The sequence below is a fragment of the Stegostoma tigrinum genome, chromosome 35 (genome assembly GCF_030684315.1).
Source record: "Stegostoma tigrinum isolate sSteTig4 chromosome 35, sSteTig4.hap1, whole genome shotgun sequence".
Classification (NCBI taxonomy): Eukaryota; Metazoa; Chordata; class Chondrichthyes; order Orectolobiformes; family Stegostomatidae; genus Stegostoma; species Stegostoma tigrinum.
In genome coordinates this window covers 873,988-895,439 of record NC_081388.1, presented here as the reverse complement: position 1 = coordinate 895,439, position 21,452 = coordinate 873,988, and the positions used below count along the sequence as shown (strand labels likewise).

General features: G+C 42.8%; 1 protein-coding gene across 2 annotated transcripts in view; it reads left to right on the top strand.

Moving 5' to 3' along the window:
* Positions 1-21,452, top strand: part of pkn1a (protein kinase N1a) — a 262,380-nt gene that overhangs the window by 131,916 nt on the left and 109,012 nt on the right. For both annotated transcript variants that reach the window (XM_059639870.1, XM_059639869.1), the window contains exon 6: positions 18,387-18,600. In XM_059639870.1, the coding sequence (XP_059495853.1) occupies positions 18,387-18,600 (214 nt within the window). The remainder of the gene's footprint in view (positions 1-18,386; positions 18,601-21,452) is intronic.

Sequence of the window (21,452 nt, the reverse complement as noted above, 5' to 3'; positions counted from 1 at the left end):
CTTCATACGTTCTAATGCTTTCAACACCTTATCTACTGTGATATGGCATATCCCCAAGATCCCAAGTCTTCATGTGTTTCTCCATGGTAAACACAAAGTAGAAATATTCATTGAGGAGCTAGCTCATTTCCTGCAGTTCCACACATGCATGTCTACTTTCATCCTTGACGGGCCCTATTCTGTCTCTCTTTCTCTCTAATTATTCTTTTCCCTTTAATATACTTCAAGAATCTCTTTGGATTCACCTGAATCTTCTCAGCCAAAGCTATCTCATGCCGTCCTTTTCGTTCTCCTGATTTCCTTCTCCAGTAAACTCCCATATCCCCTATGTATTTCCAAAGATTCCCCTGATCCCAACTCCCTGTTCCTGAGCCATGCCTCCTACTTTTTTATTGTCAAAGCTTCAATATTTCTTTTCCCTTGAGTGGGATGAGTTCAAAACTAGGGGGCATATCTTTAAGGTCAGAGGACAAAGTTCTTAAAAGGACACAAGGGAGAAATTGTTTTTACGTAGAGGGTGGTTCACGTGTGGAATGAACTTACTGAGGAAATGGTATAATTATAAATGATAATTATAATAATAATATAATAATTATAATTATAAGTGATACAATTACAACATTTAAAAAATATTTGGACAAGTACATGAATAGGAAAAGTTTGGAGGGATGAGGGCCAAACGCAGGCGAGTGGGACTAGTGTAATTTGAGAACATAGTCAGCATGGATTAGTGGACCAAAGGAGCATTTTCCAAGCTGTAGGACTGTCTGATTCCATAAGATTAAGATCTTTGATCTTGGTGGTAATACATTTAGCTGGATTGAGAACTGGTTGGAATGCTATAGATAAAATGTAAGTATAGAGCAATATGGATCTATTTTGAAGGTGTTGTCCAGTGATGTACCGCAGGAGTTGTACTTGGCATTTTTACTTGTCAGTTTCCTTCCTGATTTAAACACTGGGTTCAGACACATGCCTATGTTAGATGCTTTTCGGGAAAAGCAACTCGTCCGGATTGGATGTATCCCAGTTTCCTGACTTGCATGATTTCGCTGCAAGAATTCCTCTGGATAGTGTCCTCAGTCTAATCACCTACAGCTGCTTCATCAATGAACTTCCCTCTGTCAGAAACTCAGAATTGAGGATGATCACTGATGATTGCACAATTCTCAGCCCCACTTGCAACTTGTCAGATACTGAAGCAGTCCATGTCTACTTGCGACAAGACCTGCATATTATTCAGGCTTGTACTGATGAACGGCCAATAACATTTGTGTCACACAAATGTCAGGCAATGGCTATTTCCAGTAAGAGAGAATGAAACCCACTCCCCTTCATATTCAGTGGTGCGACCATCACAGAACAGAGGGTCCTGCTGAGAAGTAACTGAGCAAAATTCTGGGAGGAGTTGGCTCAGTCACCAGCAACCGCCCAGGATCAAGTAAAAGGGAGGGAAGGTATAGCGGAGCAGCCATTTTCAGAAGGGCTGCTGTGGGTTGGAAGTTCTGGAGGTTTCAGTGTGGACTTAGGTGAATACCGAGCTTCAGCAACGAGGTAAGGGTAAGATAAGATTCTGCTCTTTGTCTTGCTGTGAGGGGTCAGAGATGCAGGTTGGGCAGTGGTACGGTCTTCCTGCCAGATTTGGGAAATCAGGGAGCAGGCTAGTTTCCCAGATGACTGTGTCTGCAGGAAGTGTGGTTTGTTCAGAGAGGAGAGGAGAGGACAGCAGGACACACTGAGCAGCATACGAGCGCAGAGAGTGTAAGAGACAGCAGCAATAGTGATGTAGTCACATCACAGGTTCAGTCAGGTAGATAGGTGACAGCCAGAAGAGGGAGGCACGTAGTGCAGGAGTCTTCTGTGACTACTCCCCTCTCTAACAAGGATACTGTTTGGGGTTAATCTCTTGGGAATACAACAGCAGCAGCCAGGCCTGTGGCACCACGATTAACTCTGCTGTAGACCCAGGTCAGGCAAAGCCCAAGTGAGTGACATCAGTAATGACTTACTAGGCGGAGGCATGGAGAGGCGTTTCTGTGGCCGCTTTTGAGACTCGAGGGTTGTGTGTTGCCTGTCTGGTGCCAGGGTTGAGGATATCGCTGAGCAGTTGCGTGAAATTCTTATAGGGGAGAATAAGCAGTCAGAGGCTGCTGTACATATTGGTATCAATGACATAGGCAGGAAATAGAACATAGAACATAGAAAAGTACAGCACAGTACAGGCCCGTCGGCCCACGATGTTGTGCCGTGGAATATTCCTAATCCAAAAATAAAATAGCCTAACCTACATTCCCCTCAATTCACTGCGCTCACGTGCATGTCCAGCAGTCGCTTAAATGTCACTAATGACTCCGCTTCTGCGACTACCACTGGTAAACTATTCCATGCGCACACAACTCTCTGGGTGAAGAACCTCCCTCTGATGTCTCCTCTATACCTTCCTCCTAACACCTTAAAACTATGACCCCTCGTGCCCTGGGGAAAAGTCTCTGGGTATCGACTCTATCCATGCCTCTCATTACCTTGTACACCTCGATCAGGTCACCTCTCTTCCTCCCTCTCTCCAGAGAGAAAAGTCCGAGCTCAGTCAACCTCTCCTCGTAAGACAAGCCCTCCAGTATAGGCAGCATCGTGGTAAACCTCCTTTGCACCCTCTCCAAAGCCTCCACATCTTTCCTATAATAGGGCGACCAGAACTGGACACAATATTCCAAGTGTGGTCTCACCAGGGTTTTGTAGAGCTGCAGCATAACCTCGCGGCTCTTAAACTCGATGCCCCTGTTAATGAAAGCCAAAACACCATATGCTTTCTTAACAAAATGGGATGAGGTCTTGAAGAGTGATGAAAGGGAGTTAAGCAGAAGGTTAAAGTGCACGACCTCAAGGTTTTTAATTTCTATACTACTTCATGTGTCACTTGTTAGCGAGACTAGGAATAGGAGGATTAAGCAGATGATTGCGTGGCTTGAGAGCTGGTGCAGGGGTTGGGGGCTGTGCTGGTTGCAGTGACTCAGATTCTTGGACACTGGGATCTCTTCTGGGTAGAGGTGACCTATACAAGAGGGATGAGTTGCACCTGGACTGGAGGGGGACCAATATCTTGGAGGGGAGATTTGTCAGGTTTAAACTAGTCTGCCAGGGGCTGAGGTCTAAAGCAGCAGTTAATGAGAGCAAGTTAAATAGCAAAGGCAGCGTTGGTAACCCTAGGGCAGGCAAGACCTTGCAGGAAGTTTGCGTTAAACTGCATTTATTTCAATGCAAGAGGCCTGACAGGTGAGGCAAATGAATCCAGGCCATGGATGGGTACATGGGACAGGGATATTATGGCTTTTACGGAAATATGGCTGAGGGAGGGACAGGATTGGCAACTCAGTGTTCAGGGTATAGATGCTGTAGGGAGGCGAGAGAGGAGAGTGAGTTTTGTTTTTGATAGGGAGTGCATCACAGCAGTACTGAGAGAAGACATTCTTGAGGATTCATCCATTGAGCCTGTATGGGTAGAACTCAGAAATAAAAAGGAAGAGAACACTTTGATAGCATTGTACAATAGGCCTCCCAATAGCCAGTGGGAGATTGAGGAATAAATATGTGAGGAGATTGAAGATAACTGCAAGAATAATAGGATTGTAGTAGTGGGGAGATTTTACCTTTCTTAACATTGCCTGGGACTGTCATAGTGTTAAGGGCTTGAAAGAAGAGAAATTTGTTAAGTGTGTTCAAGGAGAATTGCTCATGCACTATGTAGATGGCCCTACTAGAGAAAGAGCAAAACTTGACCTCGTCTTTGGAAATAAGGCAAGACAAGCGACAGAGAGGAGCTCTTTGGGACCAGTAACAAAAATTCCAATAGTTTAAAATAGCTATGGAAAAGGATGGGTCCGGTCTACAAGTTAAAGTTTTAAACTGGGTCAAGGCCAATTTTGATGGAACTTAGAGCATTTAGACTGCAACTTCCTCAGACAGGAACTTTCAAGAGTTGGTTAGAGGGATCTGTTTGCAGACAAAGGGGTGCCTGGCAAGTGGGAGGCTTTCAAAAGTGAATTAATGAGGACCCAGGGCCTGGGCGCTTCTGTTAGAGTGAAGGACAAAGCTGGCAGGTGTGGGGAACTCTGGCCAAGAAGAAGGAGGCATATGTTATGTATAGTTAGCTGGGATCGAGTGAATTCCTTGAACAATACAGAAGGTGTCAGAGTACATTTGAGGGAACAATCAAGAGCTAACAGGGGACACGAGATGGCTTTGGCAGGTGGGGTAAAGGAGAATCCAAGGAGATTCTACAAGTACATGAAGGGCAAAAGATTAACAAGAGAGAGAATAAGGCCTCTTTAAGTTCAACAATGTCATCTATTTAGGGAGCTACATGAGATGGGTGAGATCTTAAATGAATATTTCTCATCAGTATTTGCTGTCGAGAAAGGCATGGAAGCGAGGGGACTTGGGGAAATAAATAGTGATGTCTTTAGAAGAGGAGGTGCTGGAAGTCTTAAAATGCAGTAAGGTAGCTAAATCACTGGCACCTGATGAAATGTATCCCAAGACTTGTGGAAGGCTAGGGACGAAATTATGGGGCCCTTAGTGGAAATATTTGTATCATCGACAGCCACAGTGAGGTGCTTGAAGATTGGAAGGTGACTAATGTTGTTTCATTACTTAAGAAAGGCTGCAGGGTAATACCTGGAAACAACTGACCAGTGAGCCTAATGTCTGTGGTGGGTAAGTTGTTAGAGGGGATACTGAGAGGCAAGATCTGCAGGTATTTGGAGAGGCAAGGACTCATTTGGGATAATCAGCATGGCTTTGTGCTTGGGAAATTGTCTTTTGAATTTGATTGAGTTTTAGAATAGCATCATAGCATCCCCAACAGTGTGAAAACAGGCCCTTTGGCCCAACAAGTCCACACTGAACCTCAGACCATCCCACCCAGACCCATGTCCCTGTAACCGACCTAATCTACACATCCCTGAACACTGTGGGCAATTTAGCATGGGCAATTTAGCATGGTCAATTTGCCTAACTTGCACATCTTTGGACTGTGGGAGGGAACCGAAGCACCTGGAGAAAACCCACGCAGACATGGGGAGAATGTGCAAACTCCACACAGACAGTCGCCCGAGGGTGGAATCGAACCCAGGTCCCTGGCACGATGAGGCAACAGTGCTAACCACTGAGCCACCGTGCCGCCCCAATTTCTTTTGAAGGGGTAACCAGGAAAGTAGATGAGAGCAGTGTGGTAGACTTTGTCTACATGGACTTTAGCAGGCATTTGAAAAGGTTTTGCATGGTAGGTTGTTGAGTATGGTAAAATTTCACCGGATCCAGGCAGAGCTATGTAATTGGCTACAATATTTGGCTTGACAGTAAAAGACAGAGGATGGTGGCAGGAAGTTGTTTTTCAGACTGGTGCCCTGTGACCAGCAGTGTGCCATAGGAATTGGTCCACTGTTATTTGTCAATTATTTAAATGATTTGGACGAGAATTTAGGAGGTATAGTTGGTAAGGTTGCGGATGACACTAAGGTTGGTGGTATAGTGGACAGTGAAGAAGGTTATCCGGGAATGCAACAAGATGCAGTTGTAGCTGCAGTTGGGCCAGTGGGCTGAGGAGTGGCAAATGGAGATTAATTTAGATAAATGTGAAGCATTGCATTTTGGTGGGTCAAACCAGGCAGGACTTACGCAGTCATGAGGGAGAATGTGCATAGGAATATGAATACAAATTAGGAGCAGGAGTAGGTCACTCGGCTCCTCTGCCATTCAGTAAGCTCATACTGATCTGATTTCTCCACATTCCTGCCTATCTGGATACCTTTATTGAAAGTTTTAATACATATGTGTTAATAATAGAAAGGAATAGAATATCAAAAGCGATTAGGTTAGATGAAATAAGTAGAAAGGAAATGTATGTGGAGCATAAATTCTGGCGTAATTTCAGTTCATGGTCTGTCTCTATGTTGTAAATTTTTATGAAGAGCATTGAGATCCAGCACATCTTGCTGAACGTGGACACCAAAGTGCAATCTCAGTTGGCCGGTGACAGTTCTACAACCATCTCTGTTGATCAGCGACCCCATGAAAGCCACTTGCTGGTCAGTGACACCATTACAGCCATCTATATCAATCAGTGTCCCCAGTAAGTTCCTCTGCTGGCTGTTTGAAGGTGCAGTACAATTTTATTTCAATAGCACATCAAGTCACTGCCTAAATTTACTCTTTCCTCATACTGTTTCTCCTTATGGACAATTTGGTCCAGCCTGCACAGTTTTAAAATAATGGTGGCTCCCATTTAAGAGGAAATAATTAAGAATTTCTTCTGTCAAAGGTGTGTTAAATTCTGGAATTCTCCTCTTCTGAGACCAGTGAAGGCTGGATTACTGAATGTATCCAAAGCTGCATTAAACAGATTTTGATTAACAAGAACTTATGTTATCAGGAGCAGACAGGAGACTGGAATTGAGGCCTTAATCAGATTTTAATAGTAGAGCTAGGGCTGAGAGACCTACTCCTGTCCCCATTTCTTTTGTTGCTATGATCTTGTTGCTGGGTTTTACATCATTGTTCCTTAAATTAGCGTACTCTACTTTCTGACCATTGTGCAATTGGGGACAGTTTCTCTTATTGCTCTTCCTTCATGATTATGAATTATTGAAATAAATCTTCACTGCTCTGAGGAGCATATCGCTGGATTCTGTGGTCATTTCACAAAAATGAAGTTGCTCATTTCAGGCAGCATGTGTCAATATTTAAATTCCCTTCCTAAAGTCTGGTGTTTGGAGTGGACCACAATAATCCAACTCGTGCTTAATCAGTGTGCCATCAAGGGTTAGTACAGCTTCCTTAGTTTTGAGCTTGATTTCTCTTTATTTTTAAATGAAGGATATTGATTATTTACCTTCTACCCCTGCAGACTGACTGAGCTGTCAGTGCCTGGCTCTTTCCTCTACCCTTTTTTAAGTAGGGATGGAATATTTGCAGCTTTCCAGGATATCTGCACTTCCACATCAAAGGAGTCCATCAGGAAGTGATCAGCACGCAGCTCCTCAAGAGCCTGAGGGAAAAGGAGACGGTAGATCCTGTCACATGGTTCCGTGAACAGACTGTCAACGTCATTTGGCAGAATGCCTCATGAACAGAACTTTCTAACAAGCACCAAGACATCACTTGGCTGGTGATGAGAAGCGCACTACCTATGCGATCCTATATGTATGCCCCTTCAGTCTGCGCCATCGCATGCTGCCCTCAAAGTGGCCGCAGGTGGGGGCGCAGGTTGAGACTATCATACATCTTCTGAAATGTGCCTTTGCAACGGAAATCCAAAGGAAGATGCAGTGGTTTCTTTCAAGATTCTTTCCGAGCAACTCCGTGACACGGGACTCTGTGCTCTGTTATTGCGTCCCCAGGACACGCACAGAGACGAAAATCAACTGCACCTGGGAAGACCACCAGCTTGGTGAAAGACACCCTTTTTGGTCTGCCTGAAACTTGTTGGTCTTCCAGAAGTGAGTGTTGCAAGCCGGCACATTCCAAGGTCCAGGACTACATGCTGTGGCTTGTGTTCGCTGTTGCCAAGGCGCAGTGAAGAAAGATCACTGTCTGAGGTCTTGCTGCTGAAGACAAATGGGAGTCCGTTCAGTTATCGGACCTTCCTAGTGCCTCAAATATGTATAAATATTAGTATTGCATCTATAAGAGAGGTCTTTTTGTTTTGAACAGAGTCAGAGCCCAATGGTTTGTTGATTTACTTGGTATACAACTGGACAGAACTGAAATGCTCCTGTGACAATGTATATATTCATAGAGATTTCTATGAAAAAAAAATTTCTGAAATTTAAAAAAATAGAAGGAGGATGGAATGACCATGGCTGAACCTCCTGCAGTTTAATTCCTTCCCTAGAGCAGGCTCCAAGGGCTGAATAGCTTATTTTTCTGTGTTTCCTCATCAATCTAGGATGCATTTCATTTGGACTTGGTGACTTTGACTTTCAGCCCTACCAACCATTTCATGATTTGTTCTTTCACAATTTCCATTTTATACAGTTTCTCAACCTACTATACCATGAACATTGCCAGTGTTTTCTTGCTTGGTGAAGACTGTTACAATGTCATCACGTTGCACTGCAACAGATCATCTTAGCCCCTTTTTAGTTAGTATTGGTTGTGGCTCAATGGGTAGTACTCTTGCCACTGACTCTTTAAAGTTCTTGGTCAAGCCCCACTAAGACTGGAGCACAGAAACCAAGGCTACCACTCAAGATCCAATTTGAGAGACTGCTATATTGCCAGATGTGTCATCTTTTTAATGAGATGTCAAAACTAGGTTCAGTCTGTCCCCTCGGGTGTACATCAAGAAGAGCTGGAGAATTAGCTCTGTTGTCTAAGCTAGTATTTATCTCTCTGCCAATATCACAAATAGGTGCTCTGGAATTATCACGCCATCTAACCCTATCTGAGATCTCACTGTGCCTAATTTGGCTGTTGCTTTTCAAACATCAAAACCATGTCTACACTTCAAAACTACTTAATTGCCTGTGGACTGCTATGGGACAAATGGTGGTTGTGAAAGTTGCTATGTAAACACAGTTCCATTTGCTTAATCTGCCCACCCTTTGTTCAGTTATGGGCGGGGGGGGTTGGAATCTTCATTTAACGTTTGTTTAGCATTATTTTGCTTTACCATTGGTAATCTCATTTAGCACTGTGAGATTCATTCCAGCATCATTTACCTGACCCAGTTGGTGGCACTTTGAAATGGATCTCCTGATGGTCTCTCATAAATGCACCTAATGCTGTGGGTTTATGCATGGTGTTCATGGTGTGCTAATGATGAAGGGAGTGTGTGTGCTTGTTTATTTTAAGTTTCTTCAATGAATGCTGATTGAGAAAGCTGCTTTGTCTTGGACATTGTTAAGCCTTGTGCATACTGTTGGGGCTGCACTCATTTAGGCAAGTGGAGAGTATTCTATCACACTTTCAGTGAATGGTGGGCAGGTTTTGGGAGTCAGGACATGAGTTAGTCACCACAAAATTCCCAGTGTCTGACCTGCTGTTGTATCCATACCATTTATGTCCCTTTTCCAACTGAATTTATGACCAACGGTAAGCCCTAGAATATTGACATTAGGGAATCGATGATGTTAATGCTATTCAGCATTGAGGACTTTTCTAGTACTTGTATAGTGCAAATGTTGCATGCAACTTATCGACCCAAACCTGAATGTTGTTCAGGTCCTGTTGTATATGGAGATGGACTACTTCAGTACCCAAGCTGTTTCAAATGGTTGCAAGAAGCGAATAATGCAACCATCAGGGAACATCCCAGCTTTTGACCTTATGGTGGAGGGAACGTCAATGATAAAGCAGCCAAGGACATTGCACTATAACCTACAGTTGATTGATCTCCAATGACCATGACCATCATCTTTTTGACTCTGTACAATCCCAGTAAAGCGATTCCCCTTTGATTCTCACCAGCTTCAATTTTGAACATAAGAACTAGGAGCAGGAGTAGGCTACCTGGCCCCTTGAGACTGCCTCGCCAATTAAAAGATCATGGCTGATCTTTTTGAGACTCAGCTCCACTTACTCGCCCACTCACCATAACCCTTAATTCCTTTCCTGTTCAAAAATTTATCTAGCCTTGCCTTAAAAACATTCAATGAGGTAGCTTCAACCGCCTCACTGGGCAGGGAATTCCACAGATTCACAACCCTTTGGGTGAAGAAATTCCTCCTGACCTCAGTCCTACGTCTGCTTCCCTTTATTTTGTGGTGATGCTCTCTAGTCCTAGTTTCACCTGCTAGCGGAAACAACCTCCCTGCATCCACTTTAACTATTCCCTTCATAAGCTCATATGTTTCTATATGATTTCCCCTCATTCTTCTGAATTCCAATGAGTATAATCCCAGTCTACTCAGTCTCTCCTCATAATCCAACCTTCTCAAATCTGGAATCAACTGAGTGAATCTCCTCTGCACCCCCTCCTGTATATCTCTTCTCAAGTAAGGAGACTAAAACTGCACACAGTACTCCAGGTGTGACCTCGCCAGCATAGCCTCCCTGTTTTTAAACTCCATCCCTCTAGCAATAGCCGTCAAAATTCCATTTGCCTATTTAATTACCTGCTGCACCTGCAATCCTACTTTCAGCAATTCATGCACAAGGACACCCAAATCCCTCTGCACAGCAGCGTGCTGCAATTTTTTTTTACCATTTAAAACATAGTCCATTTTGCTGTTATTCCTACCAAAATGGATAACCTCACACTTATTAACATTGTACTACATCTGCCAGATGCAACTTATCGACCCAAACCTGATTGTTGTTCAGATCCTGTTGTATATGGAGATGAACTGCTTCAGTATCCAAGACATTTCAATCGGTTTATTAACATCATCGATTCACCTAATGTCAATATTCTAGGGCTTACCGTTGGTCATAAATTCAGCTGGAAAAGGGACATAAACGCTATGGGTACAACAGCAGGTCAGATGCTGGGAATTTTGTGGTGACTAACTCACCTCCTGACTCCCATTGTGCTCCATTTGCCCACTCACTTAGACTATCTATATCCCTCTGCAGACTTTCAGTGTCTTCTGCACACTTTGCTCTACCACTCACCTTAGTGTCATCTGCAAATTTTGATATGCCACACTTAGTCCCCAACTTCAGATCATCTATGTAAATTGTAAACAGTTGCTTAGATTTCTTGATGCTGTCAAATGTTGCCTCAACATCAGGGAAATTCACCCTTAACTCTGGAGTTGAACTGTGTTTTCCATGCACACACTAAGTCTGGATTTGAGTGGTCCTGGGAAACTCTAGATGGAGCAGCTGTGAACATAGGCCTCCGAAGCATAGCATATCCCCTATCAATTTGACATTTGAGTGTAATCTAAGCGTCCAAAAATTTAGCTGGATTAAATTTGTGTCTTTTTTTAATGAATGGGACAATTTTTACTTCCTTGGACATATGCCACTTGCCTAAGGAGTGGGGTAAGTTCTGAAGCACAAAAATCTTCAACATAATTGCCAAGATGTTGTTAGGGCCTATTTACTACATTCAGTACCTTCATATTTCATAATACTTCAGGAAATTAATTGGACTATCTTTATTCTGGCACATATGGTGGTTGGGACCTGGGAGAGATTAAGATGAATCAGCCGTCAAGCACTTGTGGATGAAAATTGTTGCTTCAGCTTTTCCTTTTGTACAGATGTGCTGGGCTTTGCTGTCAGGAAATTTTCCATCTGATCATTGTTTCATTGGCTACTACCATTCTAAACTTCCAAAATACTTATATAGACATGGTGTTGTAACTTTGCCAGATTGGCACCTCATTTTTGTTGTGGTTGGTGCTACTGTATAAGGCAATATACTGAAATGAAAATTGGACTGAAGTACCAGCAAAGCTTTACAACTTGGAAATGAAGTGCTGCACATTTTTAGCTGTACCAGTGTTGCTTTTTGAATTGGGATGGGGTGAGGGCTTTTGAGATGAGTGGCACAATTTGTGTTGAGGGAAGTTAGTTATGGAGTTGTGGGGTTCCAGGACAGCAGAAACATCCAGAGCCTGTACATTGAAAGTATTGTTCTCTTGTCTCTCTTCTGCTGAGGAAAAACTAAGATGGCTTAAAAGAAAAGAATTCATATAAGGAAAGCCTTCTTCCTCCTCCTCCTTTGGCTCCTCTGATGCTGCTTGGCCTGCTGTGTTCATCTGGCTCTACACCTTGGTATCTCATGTAAGGAAAGACCTTGGTATACTGGCTCAACAATTGAAATTAAAAACAACCAGTGTTTATAGACAACAGTATGCCATCAGTGCTAAAAGAAATAGAGGAACTGAGAGACAGTTTAACAGACCCTTAAGGTCTATACTTTTGACCTTCCAAATTTTGTTAACCCTGTCTATATGTCTTGTCCACCTATAATGTCAGAAAATTTGTTTTTTATTTCTGACTTAATTGTGAATGAGTGTGAGTATCTGGGTTTTTTTAAAGAGATATAGTTTAAGTTGTCTAGGCTTAGATTAGGAATTGTTTCTTTTCTCTGCCTTTTGTTAAAATTTTGTGAGGCATTAAGTAGTATTTTTGTATTGATGATGAAACTTGGTGCAAATTACTGTTGTCATGAATGCCAGTCAGTCAGGCAAATTGGTAATTTTGTGCTGTAATTAGAATTTTATACGTTTTGGGATGGCTTGTGAAATAATACATTTTGATAGACAAGGGGTTATTGGGAGCACACCGGAATGTGCAGTTGAGTCCACCGCCATCATTTTATTGAATGGCTTGGCAGGCTTGTGGGTTTGAATGACCTACTCCTCTCATTTTATTTCTTCCCATGTTCGAAGAAAGTGATTGGTCCCATAACTGATGTTAATGACAGATTAAGGGGTGCACCTTGCCATTAGAGTTCAGATTGTGATTGAGTACAGTTCTACCGTTGGTGATGGATCGTAGCATCGCGGGTGGCCAGCCTTGAGTTACTGGGTCTGTCGTGAGGGCGTGCATTTGAGGGAGGAAGCGCGGGTGGAAAACGTGACAACCTTCTGGAAGTTGCATTGTTCATTTTTGATGAGATGCCATGACTTCACGGAATCCAAAATCATGTTGAGGACTCTTAGGGAAATTCCATTCCACCTCTGTAAAGGAAGGGTGGTGAACCAAACTGCTTGTATTTTTGTCACCAGGGAGTTTCTTCTGTCATCATTACCTCTTCGCTTGTGATTATAAGTGGCAATTTGAGAATTTCAGGTTTTGAACATGGTGGCCTTCTATTAATAGATAAAATTTGACCTTTATTCGTGTGACTTACTTTTGTTTTGGGAGACTTAAATTATCCAAAGACTGGATTACTGACCATATAAGGGGCAGGTGTTCCTGAATTGTTAAGGAGAGTTTCCTACAGCAGTATGGGTCCAGTCCAACAGTAAAAGATACATTGTTGGACCTGGTCCTTTGAAATGAAGTGGACCAAGTGGAGAAGATGGGGAATATTTTAGGAGACAGTGATCGTTGTATTGTTAGATTTAAGTTGGTGTTGTAGAATGACATGACAAGAATACAGAGCAAGAAAAATCAGTTGGTGGAGAACTGACTTCAGTTGGGCTAGAACAGCGTAGAGCAGGATTGATTGGAGCAAGAGTTTGGTGGGAAAATTAGGAACTGAACATGGGTCACTTTCAAGGAGCAAATGAGGCATATTCCCTCTGATGTAAAAGTTAGGACAAACAAATCCAGAGTTCCTTGGATCATAAAGAAGGGAGATTTAACATGAGGAAGTAAAAAGGTGTTTTTAACAAGGGTAAGGCAGAAATACAATTGAGAATCAATGTTGATTGGGGAGGGTGAAGAAAGCAAAGAGGAACTAATGAGGAAAGGCTTACCTGATATAGAACATAGAACATAGAACAATACAGCGCAGAACAGGCCCTTCGGCCCTTGATGTTGCGCCGACCTGTGAACTAATCTAAGCCCCTCCCCCTACACTATCCCATTCACTAATATGAAGGAAAATCCTAGCTTTCTATAGGCATATAAATAGTAAGACATGGTTAATGGACGATTAGGACCCATCAGAGACCGAAAATAGGATTCATAAATGGGGACAGGGGACAAGTCTAAAGTGTTGAAGTAAAACTTTGCATAAGTCTTTACAAAAGGGGAGGATGTAGCCCAGTCCATAGCTACAAAAAGGAAACTATTGCTAGAATGGATCACTTTTTTTAAAACAGGGAAGAAATCTTTGATAGATTGTTAGTACATAAAAGTAGCTCCTTGACAGTACAATGGTAAGTATCCCTGCCTGTCATGAGGAAGATTGGGGTTCAATTTCCCAAGGGAATACCTGGCATCTGTGAGGTGGGGTGTGCACAGGTTAATTCATAGGGTCCTACAGTGTAGAAACAGGCCATTTGGCCCAGCAAGTCCACACTGATTCTCTGAAGAGCATCCTACCCTACCCTATCCCTCCAGCCCTTCATTTTCCATGGCTAATGGACCCAATCTACACATCCCTGGACACTATGGGCACTTTAACACGGTGAATCATCATCATAGATATCATAGAATCCTCACAGTGTGGAAACAGGTCCTTCGAACCAACAAGCCCACACCAACCCTCAGAGCATCCCACCCAGACCCATCCTGCATAACCCACCTAATCTACACATTCCTGAACGCTATGGGCAATTTAGCCTTAGCCTGCACACCTTTGGATTGTGGGAGGAAACTGGATCACCCAGAGGAAACCCGTGCAGACATGGGGAAAATGTACAAATGCCACACAGTTACTCGAGTGTGGAATTGTACTTGGGTCCCTGGTGCTATGAGGCAGCAGTTCTAACCACTCCAGACACCGGGCTGCTAAGGAGTGCTTTTTTTTGGCGGGGAATATAGTGGCTCAGTAGTTAGCACTGCTGTCTCACAGCATCAGGGACCCGAGCTGGATTTCAGTCTTGAGTTACCGTCTGTGTGGGGTTTGCACCTTCTCCCTTTGTCTGCGTGGCTTTCTGCCAGGTTAGGGGGTTGACTGTGCTAACCTGCCCTGAGGAGTCCTGGGATGGAGAGGTTAGGATTAGCCACGTTAAAGGTAGGGTTTTGGGGAATTGAGTGGTGGAGGTGGGGTGTGTGTGTGTGGACTCGATCAGAGTGTGATGCTGTTTGGATGGTTTTTTGGTAAGTTGATGGGCCAAATCGCCTCTTTTGCAGCTTAGGAATTCTACAATATTAATAAGGCACTGGGACCAAATGAGATGCTTCCAAAGATTTGAAGGAAGTGAAGGTGGGAATTGTGGAGGCACTGCCCATAATATTTTAGTCTTTCCTGGACTCAGAAGGAGTGTCAGAAGACTGGAGAACTGCCAGAATTATGGCCTTGTTCAAAAAAAGACTAATTCCAGCAATTACTGTTTAGTTAGTTTAACATCAGTAGTGGGGAAGCTTCTGGAAAAGAAATTTGGGATTAAATCAAGTCTCTTGGAAAAAGGTGGGATTAATTACGGAGAGTCAGCATGAATTTCTAAAGAGTAAATCATGTTTAACTAACTTGCAGTATTTTGCCTTGGGAGCTTACAGCCCAGTGGCCTGATTATTGACTTCACCAGCTTCAAAATCTCTCCACGCCCAACCTATCCATCTTCCGACTCACCTATCTGCTCCACCCTTCCCACCGGCCAACCACAATAAACCCCTTCAAGAGGAGGAGGAATAACTCTTCCAAGTGTTCAAGGATAATGGATATCCAAAGAACTGGGTCACGAGATGCCTACAGGCACAGCATCAGAAAGATTCTACATGCCCCAACACACTCATCACGCTACCCTACATCAGGAATGCGTCAGAACTCACTACAAGACTTCTGCGACTGCTGGGCATCAGAGTGGCACACAAACCCACATCAACCCTACGAAAAGTGCTCACCTGAATTAAAGACCCACACCCTGCCATGGACAGGACCAATGTCATTTACAAGATCCCCTGCAGAGACTGTGAGAAACACTATATTGTACAAACAGGAAGGAAACTAGCAACAAGAGTAACTGAACACCAGCTAGTTACAAAAAGATACAACCAACACTCTCACATCTCAATCCACATGGACAAGGAGAACCATGACATTGACTGGGACATCACCAAGATCCTGGGACAGGCTAAGCAGAGACAAGCATGAGAATTCTTGGAAGCATGGCATTCCACGAAGCAGGCTATTAATAAACACATTGAACTTGACCCCATATACATTCCACTACGGAGGAAACCTGGAAGTGAGGTAATCCATTGCGACGGACCGCAGAGTTTAAAAACCAGGTGGGAAAACACCCTGACGCTTCATCAGAGGCTGCACTGAGGATGTCACCAAGCATGGTAATGAAACGTCTGCGGAACAACAAACCAGCTTGGCGAGCCAACCAACCTCAGCACCCACAACCCAAGCTACAGATCTACTCCAAAACCTCAGACAATAAACCCCTGCCTGCATCCACGTATCTCCATTCTACCTACCCTCTCCCCATCCCCGACCCTTTCCCTCTGTTTATTTCTGGGTTTCTCTGCCCAGTCCTGATGATGTGTTTCAGCCTGAAACGTTGACTTTCCCGTCCTCAGATGCTGCCTGACCTGTGCTTTTCCAGCTGCACATTTATTGACTCTAGCTTTCAGCATCTGCAGCCCTTATTGTCTCCAATGGAAAAGATTGATGAGAGCAATGGTTATAAAATGGTATGCATGGATTTCCAAAAGGCATTTGATACAGTGCCTCATAACAGACCTGTGAGGAAAGTTTTAGGACATGGTGTGAAAGAGCCAGTGACAACGTTGATACACAGTAGGATGAATTATAGAAAGCAAAAAATAATGGTCAAAGGATATTTTTTGGTTGGATGCAGGTCTGTAGTGGAGTTGCCAGAGGTTGGAATTGGGATTCTTAGATTTCCTGATGCATATTAATGACCTGGATCTTGGTGTGCAGGTGACCTATTCTAAATTTGCAGTTGATACTAAACTTGGAAGAATCATAAACTGTAAGAAGGGGATAATGTCGCACTCCAGAAGGACAAGTCCACAGGAACAAAGAGGTGATGTTGAACACTGGTTAGATCTCAGCTGGAGTGTTGTGTGTTGCTATGGGTGCCATATTATAAGAAAGATGTGAATGCATTGGAGAGAGTGCAGAAGCAACTTACTAGTTTGGTTCCAGGAATGGAAAGCTTCGCCTCTGGGGATAAATTGAAAAAGTTGGGACTGTTCTCCCTGCATAGAAGAAGGCTGAGAGGAGACCTGATCGAGATTTTTAAAATCATTACATGCTTGATAGAGTAGATAGGGTGAAGCTGTTTCTGCTTGTAAAAGAAACAAGACAGTAGGGCAAAGTTTTAATAGTGACGTGCAAAAGAAGCAAACATGATAGGAGAAAAATCTTTTTTACACAGCGAGTTATTAGCGTGTAGGATGCACTGCCAGGAAACGTGATTGAGGCAGGTTCAATTTAGGAATTCAAAAGGGTATTGGGTGGTTATTTGGATAGAAATAGTGTGCAAGAATATGGGAAAAGGCAGAAGATAGGTTAATAGAATATAGATACTAGATAACATGGCCAATTGGCCTCCTTCTGCACTACAATTCAGTGATTCTGAGACTTGATAAATGACATGAATTTGTGCATTATATAGTCAGAAACATTTTTTATTGGTGGAGAAGTCTGGGTAAGAAAAGTAAAAAAGTCACAGAGCGTATAACATGATAATCAGAAACAGACCCTTCAGGAGAGAACTTTAGAGACACTTCTTGACACCTTGGCATCCTCTCCAAGTGGCTGGTGATAATGTGTGAGTTAAACACTTGACAGACCATTTGACCACAGAATGTTTAGCCCGCACTGATCTTTCCTGTGTAGTTATCTATATTTCTGTCATAAATTGTATAGTTGCATGTAAATTGCATATGGGTTTTAAGACAACTTAGCCTGCAGCTTCCTACTCCACATTGTGTCTGTTAACAAGTTTAGGTTTGGAGGGGTTTTATAAAGAGAGATTTGGATAATGTTTCATAAGAACATAGAAGGTGAAGTAGAAATCTGATGAAGGTATTCAAAACTTGGAGATGGAGGAGGAAAAGTTGTTTGGATCCTTTGGTAGTTCAAATTTCTGTAACTAAATTAGCAGGAAAATGAAGGAAGTAGATGTTTAGATTAGAATCTACACTCTGTGTCAATCTTGCCTGAGTGGATTGTTTTCTTATCTTCACACGAGAATATCGAGCAATTTAGGCTGATATTCTTGAGCAGTGCAGACGATGAGACATTAAACCTAGGTTCTGTCTGCCTGTCTTCAGCTGCGTGTTGGGAGAATATCAAGGCTGTCCGATGTGGTGTTTTAGCCAGTTTTTTTTTATCCCACAACCAACACTGGTTTAAAAAACGTTATCCTCTCATATATCTCGTTGCTCTTTTTGGGATTATGCTGCATGCAATTTCAGCTGCTTCACCATAAACTGTGATTTACAATACTTTAGTCAAGTTCAAAATGTTTTGATATATTCTGAAGTTGCCAAAGGTGCTATATAAATGTAAGCCTTTTGTCTTTTCTTTTTATGAAAAGAGTTTTTAATTGCAGTTAGATGAACGTTTGAAGAATAAAGGTTTAAAAGGCAGGGGAATGGCACGAATTAAGATTTGTCAGAGAGTCAGCACAGGTCTAAAGGGATGAATGACCTTTCTTGAATTTCTGGATTCAATCACTGTCTAATTCTGAGTGAGTTCAGTAGCCATTTGTGAAATTTTTGTAGCCGTTGAAATGCTTATTTTAAAAGCTGACTCACACATAGATACTGCATAGCTACTAATAAATGTTTTACCTGATTTTTATTAAACATAAATGTGCTTTTAAACTTAGGCTCAGTCCAGGCTGAATGAGTCGAGTGAGAAGGTGGACTTATTAAAGCATTCTTTAGAGCAGAGATTAAATGAGCTCCCAGAAGATCATCCGAAGGGCTGTATTATTAAAGAGGAACTTGTTATGTCAAGCTCTCCAGCGTTCAGCAATCGGAATAGCACTTCTTACCAACAGAACCAGTATAGCACACTTTACAAGCCATCACCACTGACAGGTATGCAGTCTGTTTTCTTCCTTATTCTTTTGAATGTGGGTATCCTGAACAGGCAGCCACATAGCCTGTGAGTGGAGTTACATGTAGACCAGCCTGATTTCCTTCCATGAGGGATATTTGTGAACCAATTTGATTTCTAAAGCATTCCACCTCAAAATTTTGAGTGGCTGGATTTTGCGGCCAACTATTTGTGAACAGCGTGGTGCATTCTCTCCTTGTGCCTTTGTACTTTGACTTACTATGGGATTTTGCACTGGAATGTGCTGTTAATTTGAGATCTAAAAAAATACTCTCCAAGGACGTTGTACAGCCTTTGTGAAGCAGGGCAAGTAACTATACATCTCTTGATACAATCCTATTTAAGAATCATTAATGAGAGACTAACCCAGAAGTTATTGATTCATAATGGCACAGAAGGAAGCCATTTGCCTCATTGAGCCCATACTGGCTCTCTATAGAAAAATCCACTCAGTCCCATTCTCCTCAGCTATCTCTGTAGCCCTGCAAGTTCATCCCCTCAAGAGGCCAACAGTTTCCTTTGGAATCAACTTCCAGTCAGGAAACCCAGTTTCAATTTTAGCCTTGGGCGACTGTGTGGAGCTTGCACATTCCCCGTGTCTGTGTGGGTTTCCCCCAGGTGTTTCTGTTTTCTCCCACAGTCCAAAGTTGTGCAGTTAAGTGGATCAGCCATGCTAAATTGCCCCATAGAATCCAGGAATGAGCAGGGTAGGTGGATTAACCATGGGAAATGCAAGGTTATGAAAATAGGGCTGGGGGCTAAATCTGGCTCGGATGTTTTCAGAGAATCATTGTGGATTTGATGGGCCAAATGGCCTCCTTGCGAACTGTAGGGATTCTAGGATTCTTGTTGAATAACTCCAAATCACTTCCTTATCTCCTTTGCTGCAAGAGCAACAACTCTGGCTTCGCTGAGTTAACCTTATACCTAAAATGCTTCTTCCTTGAAACAGTTCCGGTAAATATTCTCTGCCCCCTCTTGAACCCTCATGTCTTTCCTTTCCTAAAGTGTGGTGACCAGAGCTGGATGTACTATTCTATATGTGGCCTACCCAGAGCTTTATGAAGTTTTAGTGCAACTGCCTTGCTTTTGTACTCCATCCTTTTTTATGCAGGCCAAGATCCTGTAAATTTTATAGGTGGCAGGATATATTCAGAAGAATATTCTTGCCGTCTCAAGGGCATCCTCATTTTCTGGCACTTGGATGCTTTTCTGAATCAATACTGATAATCAACCTCCGATTTCTCCTTCCCTTTCTTTTCTTAACACTGTGAATATTAAACTGCCAGCTGTTATCACATTTGAGCCATGTTTCCATTTTTGCCGCTACAACATATTCCTATAGGCGTTTGTACTTGTAGCTCACTCATCTTATTCACAGTGCTTTGTGCTTGTTGTAAACCTGCCTTTGTATTCTTCAGTCCTGTTAGTCTGCTCCTATCTATTTTTACTATTTCCATCCTAATACTGTCCAATATTCTTAAAGTCTACACATATTTTTCCTCACTTCTCTAATATCCCACCCCATCCCAAATGCCAATTTAGATTAAATTTTCCCCAGCCGTATCAATGAGCCATGTCTGAGGGCATTGTTCCATTCCTGTTGAGGTGTAGCCCTATCCTTTTGATTGGGTACCTCTACCTTGGAGGTGAACTCAATGGCCCAAGACCCTGAAGCACTTGCTCGTGCAATATGCCTCGAGCCTCACATTGATCTTCATTGTATCATGTTTCAACATTCACTATTGTGTGCAACTGGGAATAATCCAGAGATTACTGTCTTCAATGTAGGATGCACTGTAGGATCTCCTCTAGCTATCTCATTGCCATTGACTGTACCTCAAATTCTGGTTGTGGGCCCTGTAACATATTCTGCATGCTGTCTGTGGGGTTCTTCTCCCTGCCACCAAGGTAGTGTTATACCATGCATGAATATGTCAGTTTGTCTCCCAAATTGTAGACTTGCCTGTAACAACTGCCCTTCAACTTTTTGCTGCTTTGTCCTGTGTTGTTCCACTCATTAGCAGTGCGATTTAAATTCCACTCCTTTGCCATGTCTGCAGTGCCAAGTATTAGTTTAAGAACTACATGCCCATCTTGGAGACTCCTGCAGTTCCTGCCTCTTCCAATTAGCTCTGATCCTCAGGTCTTACAGCCTGTGGGATGGCCCCTTCCAGGAACTTGCAATCTAAAGAGAACCCGATCTCGCTGATGCACTCAAGTGACTCGAACTGTCCCAAAGATCAGAAATCCTAAGTTTGAACTTGAGCACCCGGAAATGCTTGGAAAACATGGTGTCCAAGATACAAATACTGTTTTGTATTTCAGTGATGTAAGAATTGCAAGCAGTACCTTAGGTATGCAACCACAAATCAAGAAAAAATATCTCAGTTCTATCCTTTGGAATTTTGTTTAGTACTTGAATAAGTAAGTGGAAAATATGCATCCCAGAGGTAAGGAATGGGGCAGTTGGGCACATTATCAAAAAGCCAGCACAGGTGGACTAGGCAGAATGGCCTTTTTCTGTGCTGTTTGATTGTCCAAATGTTTCGAGCTGTTGGAGCCCAGGGAGTGGGACAGATAGTTTCTAATCAACCTGACATTATGTCACATCTCTGGAGCAAATGGGATTTGAACTCGGATTTCCTGGTTCAAAGGTAGACTGCCACTGTTCCAGAACAAAACCCATTGGGAGTAATACATAAAACAAAAGACAGCTCCAACCAGGTTTCTCTCTGAAATGTTGCGTGTGATGGCTTCATCGCTTTTGGGATTATAATGATGGGTCTCTAGGACTGGTAAGGATCAAAATAATGGAGAAATAATTCAGACT